Consider the following 12,162-nt stretch of genomic DNA (forward strand, 5'->3'; position numbering starts at 1 on the left):
GACGCCTCTTGATAGGGGATAGCTGCACATGAGTGATTTGGGTGTGAGAAATCACGTTATACTCTGTGGAAATCCGATGGAATGGTTTGGGTTAGGCGAATGTCTGGAGAAGTTTGCCTGACAGAATTTCAAATAGTGAAGAGAGGAGGTGGTGCTGTTACCGTATGGGGATGTTTTCCGTGGTTAGGATGCGGTCCTCTTATTTCCTTAAGAAAACGCTTAATGGGTAAGGCTATGAATACATTTTACAGCTTTGTGTATTGTGTACACTAGTGGAAAAGTCCGGAGACAACGAATCGTCCTATCAACATGGTAATAAACCATCATAAAGCAACATCTTTGAGGCAATGGTTCGTAGACAATAACACTCCTGAAGTGGACTGCTGTGTCCAGAGTCCGAACCTAAACCCAATGGAACATCTTAGGCGTAAGTCCCCAACGTCCATCACTACCTTCTCTGGTTTCGGCTCTTGAGGAAGAATTGGCTGCCATTCCTCCATAGACGTTCAGACAACTCACTGAAAGTGTCCCCAGCAGTCTTCAAGACGTCATGAGGGTGAAGGGTGGACACACCACATGTTAGCGTTTATTAACAGATGTCCGGGAAGTTTTGATCAGATAGCGTACAATAGATAAAAGAACATGATAAGACGGTATATTGTATCATGATGTGTAAATTGAACGTATGCCAGTATCGATCATAGGTTTTTAGACGAAGACTGATTAGTACCCGAAGAACAACAGCGGAGATGGTCCAGTGTCTTGTGGCGATTTTCGTTAACATCTATCTACACGCCAAAGTTTCTCTGATTGAGACAGTGTATTTTGCAAAACACATTCTAGTAGCTCAAAGATGAAGTTACTAGTAGCATTATTTGTTGTAAGTGACACGCCTGGGAGCTGTTTTTGTCTTACAGCCATTGTAAGTTACTAATACTATCCCTCTGAATTCCTACAGCCCGTAAGATGAACTACAGCTGCGCCGAGAACGCAAACTGCTTTTCCTTCGGGAATGCCGTCTGTAAGGACTACAAATGCGCCTGCGACGACGGCTTCCGCTTCGTCGAAGAGAGAAATTTCTGCTGGCCAATCAAAGGTAATCTTAGGTGCTTTCTGAAACTGTTGTGTTTTATTAAGAGTGTGGGCAATAAACCAATTTCTTCCTGTCTTCTTGCAATTTAAATTACATCGTGTTTAAAACACTCTAAATTGGATGACTTCCGTGTTGGTAGAAGAACGTAGATCTATGACGCAGGTAACTCTTATGTTGCAGAATTCTCTGTCTATATCTCCACTGTTGCAATATACTGCTGTGCTTCATGGTCACGTCAGATCTGTTTTTACTTGTATGCGTTGAAAATACTCATAAGTCTTCAACAACACAGTATGTGGGTGACAACGCATCGCTGATGGTCACCGGATCTCGCACCGTTGTTTAGAATGACGTCTCTATCACACAGGGAGTTTCTCGAGATGCAGTAATTACAGGACCTCACAGTGTATAGTAGTTAACTGTTGAAAATATTTCCAAAAAAATTAGTGTAAGTATGCGACACGTTTCAATATTTTGCACGAAAAATTTCGTAATAGTGCACAGATTTAAGAGCGAATTCGTAATTCATAAACCAAAGTAAATAATTTATCGTAGTTACGGTTTTCAAACATTTCACCGCTGACATTAATGTTGAGCCCGTACGCAATCCTCTTTGTTTCTTACTTATTTCCAGCCAAATACCTCATTTGATACTCATCCCATAGCTTCCTTCAAGTATGCTCAGTAGAATTTCTATGAGTATTTTGGCTCATTTTTTCCAGGTCATGCAGTAGTAATTTGTTTACATCTCATTACCAAGGTTACTGACCTCAGAAGCCGAGTTGGCGGCGTCCATACCTCCTCCTTTATCACGTGATAAATACAGCCATCACATTAATCCACACATCCTCCCCTCCCCCTATCCCATCCTCGCCCCTGTCTCAAAAGAACCACATTGAATTATTAAAAATTAAACAACGAATCAAAAATTCAGGATATCGGAAACAGCTCAGTTGTGTTAGTGGGAAACTAAAAGCCCTTTCACCGCCCTGTCCTTCTCGTTCCATCGAATCACAGCGAAATATTAAGATGAAATACCCTATAAACAAAGAAATATAAAAAATCCATCATTGTAGAACTACATCAGTTGTGCTCTACACTTCTAGCAAGTTATAATTTAGTGTTAAAATGAAGTGTAAAAATGCCATCTAGATTCATTATTTCCATAATATTTACATAAAGTTGCATAAGCAAACGCACTGCATAATGTACCAATTCCCTCCCCTACCCTGCAATAAGACCCTAATGTTTTAGCCACCAATAAAACGAAAGAGCTAAGCCCCATTTTGGCTACGCTCATAAACATCCTAATCATTTACCAAAAAGTTCTGTTTGCAAGATTTACATATCTAAAATACCTGGGTTGCGTAAAATGGGGCCAAAAATATCTTCAGATATATTTACACTACTGACTACAAAAATTCATTTACGGACCGGTTCACCAGTTTCACATCTGTGACTTTTTTTCTTTATTGTTATTTCAATCTCTCCCCCCCCCCCCCCTCAACGGGGGAGGGCTGGCAGCAGATAAAAACCGCTCTTTAGCCAAGGATTACACAAACCGTAATTGCAGATGGTTAAAATCTATAAAAGTTGACAAAAAATATGTTTTTCTAATCAATAGGTAGGTGGATGATCATGATGATTTTGAGATAAAAACGAATGGCAATAAACGAAGATTTTGTAAAATACACATAGATGGGAAGTAGAAGTTGTTTTTAAAACTCGTTTGACGATTTTTATTACAGTTAAAATATAAAAATGATGAATGTGAATGATGCCATGGAGTAATGGTGATGCTAGGATACACAGGAAGAAACCATCATGATGAAGGTACAATGATGAGTATGATTAGGGGACAGGTATGATTAAAAGTCACCAAGTTGGATGAAGGAGGAAGAAGAAAATGGGAGTATGGTGTGAGGGGGAGCGTTGTGATTATGGTTAGGTAGGGGATTATATCTCTGGACGGATTTCATTGTTGGGGAGAGAAAGTTGGAGGATGGATAAGGCATGGACGTGCATGGAAGGTAAAATATGGATGTGATAGCGCAACAGGGTATCTAGATAGGTTATTGGTGGGTGGGAAACTGAGTGTTGGGACTGTGTTCTGCGATTAATGTATTAGATCCGAAGATTCTCTAGAAATAGAATAAGGTGTGGGAAGTGGATGAATTGGTACAGGATGCTAGGTGGGGAAGATAGGCGGATGCCGAAGGCGAGGTGAAGGGCACTTTTTTTTTAGTATCTCATGGGACTATAGAATTTAGGCGAGGCAGACATCCAGGCAACGTGGGTGTAGATTAAGATAGGGTGGATGAGGGACTTATATGTGTGGATAATGGTAGACGGATGTAGACCTCAGGTGCGACCTGTCCATAGTTTTCGTAGCTTAGGCTCTGTATTGGATGATAAGGAGATGTGCATTCAAAGTTAGTTTTCTGTCAAGAGTTATCTCTAAATACTTTTCTGTGTTACTCAGAGGGGGAGACGGTAACCTGGAAGACGGAAACGCCAAGTGGTGCGACCAAAGATGGTGGCTTGGCTTTCGTGTGGATGTACTTCGAATTTCCACATGTTACACCACTCGATTAGAAGTTGGAGTGAGGCATCGAAGAGTTGAAGGGTATGATGAGTGGCTAGGTCGACGTTATCGACAGCATATTGCAGAAGGTATGTTAGGACTGGCGCTTTTGGAAATGTCTGCAGAGTATAGGATGTAAAGGAGAGGTGAAAGGACAGAGCCTTGAGGCACGTCTGCAGCAAGGTGGAGGATGTGGTAGCAGGCATGGTTGATTGTGACATATGTTGGACAGTGTTGAAGGAAGGATCCTATTAGGCGGGCATCGTTAAGTAGGAATGCATAGGTTTGTAGCTTGAAGGTCAGGGCAGAATCCCATACCCAAGCGAAGACTTTTTGGATATCAAGGGAGACAAATATGGCGGACTTCCATTTATTCAATTGATGTGAAATCAGGTGATTAAGGTAAAGAATTTGGTCGTCGATGTAATAGTTGGGACAAAAGCAACACTTGGTATTGGGAATGGGTAGTTGGGTTGTAAGGTGCTGATGGATTCGATGAGTAAGAATTGTTTCAAAAATTTTGCTGAGAACTGACCCGAGGCTGCAAGGTTGATATGCTGATGTTTGCGAGGGTGGCTCATCAGGTTTCAGGAAGAGGAGATGTTTTCCACTGCTCTTGGTAAGAAACTGTGTACAGAATGGTATTGTAAAGGTGTGAAGGATGGCAAAGGTTTCATGAAAGGCTCTGGGACTTTCCTTGAGGTGGCGATAGGTAATTGTATCATGACTAGCCGCTGTGTTTTGCTTTTTAGCGAGTGTTTGTGTAATATCGTCAGCCTATACTGGTGTGTTTAGTCCTGTTCATGGAGTGCTGTGTAAGTATGGTACGAGAGGTGGGACAGTACATACACATAAGGGTCCATGGTGTAATCAAAGTTAGGATCATGTGGGATGGTGAATGTCTCTTCCAAGTGGGATGCTAAGCGGTTGGCTTTGTTGAGGTTGCCTAGAAATGTCTGTTGCTATGTAGAATGGGATAAGTGGGAGTGGGGTTGTTTCTGGAGAGTCTATGAAATTATTTCCAATACTTTGTTTAGTTTAGTGCTGTCATATGCCAGTCCTAAGGACATTTGGCTTGTAATAATTGTGAACATATCGCTAGAACTGTCAGTGGAGTATGAGCGCGTCTCAGTCGCGAGTAGGAAGGAATTCTATGTATGCACGAAGGGTTTTCGAAACAGGACAATAGCAGGTGGAGGAGGAGTGGGACGGTCGTAGGAGAGAGTTCAGAGTGGGGTATGGTTGGAAATGGCATGCGAGATATGTTTAGATTAATGCATTATTTGCGAAGGTAGTTTTGGTGCAGTGAGGACAGGTAGGTGTATTTCTGTAATGTTCTGCCAGGTGATCATTGTATTGTAAGCATCGCCGGAACTATATTCTTGTGTAGTGTATCAAGTTGCTTCTACAGAATCCTTCCTGAGGTAAACCAAAGCCCCATTTTGATTAGTGTGTAAGTGGTCTTAGGTGATTCTGAGAACACACATACTAGGAAGCAAAGTCCATTACCAATTTGAATGCGGAGTGTCTTGCATACATTGATTCTTGGTTGAGATATCATTTAAGATCTCTTCGTCGGTGTACTCTAGGTTGATCTTTCGATCCATGCTGTGAATGTGACGAGTAAGCGAGGAGGTTGGGGCTGGTTAGGTGGAGGGTTTGTAAGGTCCGTAATGGTAGCATTTCCTTCAAAAGAGGGGATAATTCGGAAGAGGGATGAATGGGAACCGACAGTTTTAATGATGATGGAATCTCTCATAGGGATGAGTTGCTGGAGTTGCGTTGCTGGTATGTACCACTGAATGTGAGCTAGGCTTTTCTTTGGATTGAGAAATGTGGGCTGACATCTGCTGTTCTGAGATGATTTCAGCCTGCATGTCATCGGTATCTGGGAGAGTTAGCTGGGTTTCTCTTAGTTTCACACTGACGATCACTGGCACTCGGACTTTTATTTTAATTATAGTTTTGGTTGGGTGTGGGAGGGAGGTTGCGGGATGACTGGAGGTAGGATATGTTTACCTGCTGGTGTCGTTGAATGAGCCATAGCTGGTACGTGAATCGCTACTGAGGAAATTTAGAGCACCAGCATTTGAGGCTGACTGCAGTACAATTTTACTGCCGCCAGCTTATATTTCGCGTACGGACCACAAAGATAAGATAAGAGAGATTAGGGCTCGTACAGAGGCATATAGGCAGCCATTTTTCCCTCGTTCTGTTTGGGAGTGGAACAGGGGGAGAAGATGCTAGTTGCGGTACGAGGTACCCTCCGCTACGCACCGTATGGTGGATTGCGGGGTATGTGTGTAGATGTAGATGTAGATGATATCGGGGCTGCTCCTGTTGATGGTAGACAGTTCTCATTCCAAGATCAGATCTAATCTTAGCACGGTAAAATACATGGGAAGCATACAAACAAATAGACATTCTAGATTTAATTAGTTAGGTGTACTAATGATGAAGATGCTGTATCACTATAAACATAAAATCAATTGACGGCTAATTGACTGGACCTAATCGAAATCAACAGCTGCATTCGCTCTCTGAGACGTTTGTCAATCGGAAATGAAGACTCGCTGCAACCGTATCTCCTATACTTAACAGCAAGATATGGTAAAAAAAAAAGCACGAGACATACACACATTCACGCAACCCCACAACCACACAATCTCACACAACACCATTTTAGGACGGAAGGAAGGTGTTTTTATCAATTAAGCTACGACGCAATTTTTGGAATGAAGGACAAAGATTTTCACTACAGTACGTATATCACTTATACTGAACAACTACTGCCTTGTTCGTACACACACACACACACACACACACACACACAGAAGGCGACAGAGACGCAATATCTCCAAAGATGACAGAGTCGATATCTCGAAAATAAATTTTTTGATAGAATTGTTTATCATTTATCGAGTACCAAACACACACACGCACACACACACACACACACACACACACATCATGCTTATCATAATTAACAAATTGTAATTATAGATCTCTATGAAAAATTCGAGCGAAAAAAAAATTGCGTTATGCACAGAATGTAATGGGAACAAGTGCAAATATTTCTATTGGTGACTGAGGACGGTAAACTGAAAATCGTTACTTCACTACTTACGTCATTTACAGGCTAATAATTGTAGCTATTAGAAGTAGTACGGTTTAGGTAATTTAGTACCTCCAAGTACCTGTGGCGCGTGCAGGTCATTAACGTGTATTTTTCTCTGAGCAGCAGGTCAGATGATGAAATGTGGATACGTGTATGAAAAACAGTTAGTCTATACTTAAAGCCGTAGAGCACCTAGTGCTGCCGTTATCACTATGCAGAAAGCATCAGATCATAAAATTTGTGACGTGTTTGTGAGAAGACTGTTTGATGCAGATAAATAACAACCAACACGCTGGTGTGTGCAAACATTAGGGTACCACATAACTCCTGGAAATTGAAATAAGAACATCGTGAATTCATTGTCCCAGGAAGGGGAAACTTTATTGACACATTCCTGGGGTCAGATACATCACATGATCACACTGACAGAACCACAGGCACATAGACACAGGCAACAGAGCATGCACAATGTCGGCACTAGTACAGTGTATATCCACCTTTCGCAGCAATGCAGGCTGCTATTCTCCCATGGAGACGATCGTAGAGATGTTGGATGTAGTCCTGTGGAACGGCTTGCCATGCCATTTCCACCTGGCGCCTCAGTTGGACCAGCGTTCGTGCTGGACGTGCAGACCGCGTGAGACGACGCTTCATCCAGTCCCAAACATGCTCAATGGGGGACAGATCCGGAGATCTTGCTGGCCAGGGTAGTTGACTTACACCTTCTAGAGCACGTTGGGTGGCACGGGATACATGCGGACGTGCATTGTCCTGTTGGAACAGCAAGTTCCCTTGCCGGTCTAGGAATGGTAGAACGATGGGTTCGATGACGGTTTGGATGTACCGTGCACTATTCAGTGTCCCCTCGACGATCACCAGTGGTGTACGGCCAGTGTAGGAGATCGCTCCCCACACCATGATGCCGTGTGTTGGCCCTGTGTGCCTCGGTCGTATGCAGTCCTGATTGTGGCGCTCACCTGCACGGCGCCAAACACGCATACGACCATCATTGGCACCAAGGCAGAAGCGACTCTCATCGCTGAAGACGACACGTCTCCATTCGTCCCTCCATTCACGCCTGTCGCGACACCACTGGAGGCGGGCTGCACGATGTTGGGGCGTGAGCGGAAGACGGCCTAACGGTGTGCGGGACCGTAGCCCAGCTTCATGGAGACGGTTGCGAATGGTCCTCGCCGATACCCCAGGAGCAACAGTGTCCCTAATTTGCTGGGAAGTGGCGGTGCGGTCCCCTACGGCACTGCGTAGGATCCTACGGTCTTGGCGTGCATCCGTGCGTCGCTGCGGTCCGGTCCCAGGTCGACGGGCACGTGCACCTTCCGCCGACCACTGGCGACAACATCGATGTACTGTGGAGACCTCACGCCCCACGTGTTGACCAATTCGGCGGTACGTTCACCCGGCCTCCCGCATGCCCATTATACGCCCTCGCTCAAAGTCCGTCAACTGCACATACGGTTCACGTCCACGCTGTCGCGGCATGCTACCAGTGTTAAAGACTGCGATGGAGCTCCGTATGCCACGGCAAACTGGCTGACACTGACGGCGGCGGTGCACAAATGCTGCGCAGCTAGCGCCATTCGACGGCCAACACCGCGGTTCCTGGTGTGTCCGCTGTGCCGTGCGTGTGATCATTGCTTGTACAGCCCTCTCGCAGTGTCCGGAGCAAGTATGGTGGGTCTGACACACCGGTGTCAATGTGTTCTTTTTTCCATTTCCAGGAGTGTATAAAGATACCTTCACCTACGCCTGTTAAATTCTGTATAAGATTTTGCACACTTGCATTACTTATTAAAATACACACAGTTTGCATATTGGCACTATTGACAAAGACATTTTCGCTAGTAACACTCATTAACAATGAACGTTTAACGGCTGTACTACACTTGCTAGCCCTATGAACCTTCAAATTAAATATTTCTGTGTCTGAATTGTCTGTATAACTTAATGAAACACACTTAGCTGGCTTATTTGAACTCCTTAAATAAATCATAGCTTAGTAATGATAGTAGTTCGTTTTTTGTATCACACATTAAACTCATCTAAATTCTTAAAAACTGGTTGCAGAGACATGCACATGAACACTACTGTAGATCTGATTTACAGCTTAAAGTTCCTAGAATTATGTATGTTAATCTCATGACTAAAATTTACCAAGAGTTCGATATTCCTGCCACATTCTGAGCAAATTAAATAATTCTAAACGAAAATTGTATTACTAATTCGTTAATTACATTGCGTAAGCAAACGCTCGTTTTACCTTTTCATAGAGAGAATATTTTTACTCGTTCTATTATTCCATAGCAAATGATGAATAGCTTCCAGTGAAATTCATACATTCTATTTGCAAGCCATTGTACAAACAATTTTTTGTAGTCAGTAATAAAAACATAGTTGATCATATTTTTGGCCTCATTTTACGCAGTTCAAGTATTTTATAGATGTAAATACTGCCAACATACTTTCTTGACACAGTAAATGTGCTATTTTTTAGCATAACCAAGATGGGACTACGCTGTATTTGGCTTTCTCATTTTATTGGCAGGTATATTATTGGGCTCCGATTTAAGGATAATGGAGGGTGGCAGTACATTATGCAGTGTGTGTGTTTACGCAATTTGACGTAAATATTGTGGAAATAATGCAACTAGGCGGCATTTTGAATTATAACGTTATTGCTAACTCTGACTGGCTGGTGAGGAGATGGATGGAGCTCGGGGTATATACTACAATTAATTTCGTTCCGACATCTTGGATTTTTTAAATTTATTTATTCGATGCGTCATTTTAATAGCTCACTGTGATTCGGAGTAAGGAGAGGTTGGGGTAGGGAGAGATTTCCCACCAACACAATTGGGCTGTTTATGTCATCTTGACTGTTTTTGATTGGTTGTTTCATTTTTAAAACTTCACTGTGATTGGTTTGACATAGATGGAGGGGTAGGGGAGTGTGCCTTCTCACGTAATAGAAAAGACAGGTTGTAGCTAGTCATTTAATAGATAAGTAGGACTATGGCTGCCAACAATTCGGATTTTGGGTCAGTGACTGGATCATGTAATATAAACAAATAACTTTATTATTTGTAAACAAAGTGGGCCAGAATGCTCATAGATACTACTATGCTCTATAATTCTTACCTTCAACCAGGGGTCCTATAGCAACTTCAAACTCCTGACCTTTTCGAAAACCGATTACATATTCCCAGAAACTGTTTTGGCCCAGGTTGTGCTACCTGGAACGTCCTGTATAGTTTATTACAATGAAATTGTTTCATATCGCAGATTATTACCTTACACAATCGCAGCTTAAAAATGTTAGTAATGATGGAGTGAGCTTAGTAACTTTTTTGAGGAAAATATCGAGATCAAGCGTAATTTTACAAACGGCAATAACCCACCGACAGTCACTTTATCGTCATTTTTTCCGCTTATATCCAGCAGATCATATAGTTAATTAGAAAGACTGGCCAGCTTCTTCAATTCATTCCCCCTATTTCTACCTTTCCAGCTCTGAATGATGAGTGTTCAGAAACACTGGACTGCTACTACAGTGGTTCCATATGCTCGAGCGGCACCTGCGCGTGTGCTGAGGGCTACCACGAAACATACAAAGGCACTTGTCTCAAGGACATCAAAGGTATGTGGCTTATCTTGCTTAGACATTTTGAATTCACCTTGGGGTAACGTAATGAAACACCTGCTGTAATTAGTTTGGTATTTTTAGATAATTATTTTTGGCTGTTCCGAATTGTCATCCCCATATCAATGTGCAGTGCAGTAGTTAGAGTCCCGGTCTGGCACACAGTTTTAGTCTGGCAGGAAGTTTTATATAGTGTGAAGCCACATGCTTTACGTGAATACTTACTAGCAATACACGCTCAACATCGCAATCTGTGGCGCTTGCTATCATTTCCGAAATCAATTAAAAATCTGAGCCCCATAAGTTAAATGATGTCACAAATTCATAAACAGTAATAGATTTAATCGATTCAATGATGAATGATATTGGCTGCAAATCATTCCAGAAGATTGATCCCTAGGTTCACTTGTGCTAGGTTCCAAGATGTAGAAGCATTAATTCAGAGAACATGGATTATTGGTAAACACCGCTCACAGAAATCACAATTCATACAAGATCCACAATAACAAAACGTCGGCGGTATTGCTTCAGAGTTGTTTACTTACTTTTTGCAGACAATAACAAAAACTGCATGAATGGTAAGTTACACGAACTGCCCTCACGACATCTTACGCTAAACTGCTGCTGGCGTCCTTCAAACAGATTAGGAAATGTGCTGTCACGAAAACAAAGTATAAATATGTATTTCGTAGTAGAAGTAAGCTTTCTGGTCACAAGCAGTTATTTAATTTATAATACTTTTAACTCAAAAGGGCTTATCAATTGTAAATTAAATCAGTTGGAATGTACACAAATATGGTAGCAACAATATTTGAGTCACCTATTCCATCTACAGATCGTTCTGCCCCCTAAGCATACTAAAATACATGAAATTTTTACGAAATTTAAAATTGTTATAAAATGTTGTGTAAAGTATACCATCTTAAAGCATTTGGTGGGCTAATTTTAAAACTTGCCTTATATTTCGCGTCACAGCTATATTTCAAAGATTATGGACAGCAGAACATTGAGAATAATATGTCTAAATATTTTGTTAATATTAATTCACCTGATGTGTTTTTAGTCGAATTGTAGATGTGGAACACTAGCTTTTGTTCTCTAACATTAATTGAACGAGCTATATTTTTGAAAACATCGTTTGATTGGATTCTGATACTGGACGGTGGATTCATTTTTCCATGTTTGATACAGTTTTGTAATTAGCAAAAAGACTAGATTCCCTTTGAAACTATCAACCTATCATGATTTTTAGTTGAATTTACGATAGCTATATATGGGATAATTATCTGGTTACAACATTCAAAATGTGGATTTCTCACAGAGATCTGAAAGTACAGTTTCAGAAGATTTGTTTGATATCTATGGGATCTGCAAATAGCTAGGGATGTTGTATTGATGTTATAGACATGTCTTGTGTATAACAAATATAGCATTTACGTAACACCCTCTAAAATGTGGTTCCCAACTTCCCGCACAAGAAGCCAACAAATTGAGAGTGATACTGTCGACATAAAATAATCATTGCAGTAACATTCGGAACATTGGTAACATAGTACCATAATATATTTGATTACTACTAATCAGTTGATCATGTAGAAACCTGTCCTTGTCAACATCGAGATTTTTAACCATTTCCAGCTCCTCTAGTAGATTCAACTTCTCCTCCTCCTGAGCAAGGTCTAGTATCCTCAGGTTTTGTAATGTCGGAG

The 12,162-nt window shown here is 41.7% G+C and overlaps 1 protein-coding gene across 1 annotated transcript in view; it reads left to right on the top strand.

Annotated features, from left to right (window-relative positions):
* LOC126259606 (multiple epidermal growth factor-like domains protein 10) overlaps window positions 1-12,162 on the top strand; it is a 151,919-nt gene that overhangs the window by 102,322 nt on the left and 37,435 nt on the right. Inside the window, exons 8-9 of the mRNA XM_049956517.1 lie at window positions 959-1,096; window positions 10,322-10,450. Of these exons, the coding sequence (XP_049812474.1) occupies window positions 959-1,096; window positions 10,322-10,450 (267 nt within the window). The remainder of the gene's footprint in view (window positions 1-958; window positions 1,097-10,321; window positions 10,451-12,162) is intronic.

This window comes from Schistocerca nitens, chromosome 5, assembly GCF_023898315.1.
Source record: "Schistocerca nitens isolate TAMUIC-IGC-003100 chromosome 5, iqSchNite1.1, whole genome shotgun sequence".
Taxonomy (NCBI): Eukaryota; Metazoa; Arthropoda; class Insecta; order Orthoptera; family Acrididae; genus Schistocerca; species Schistocerca nitens.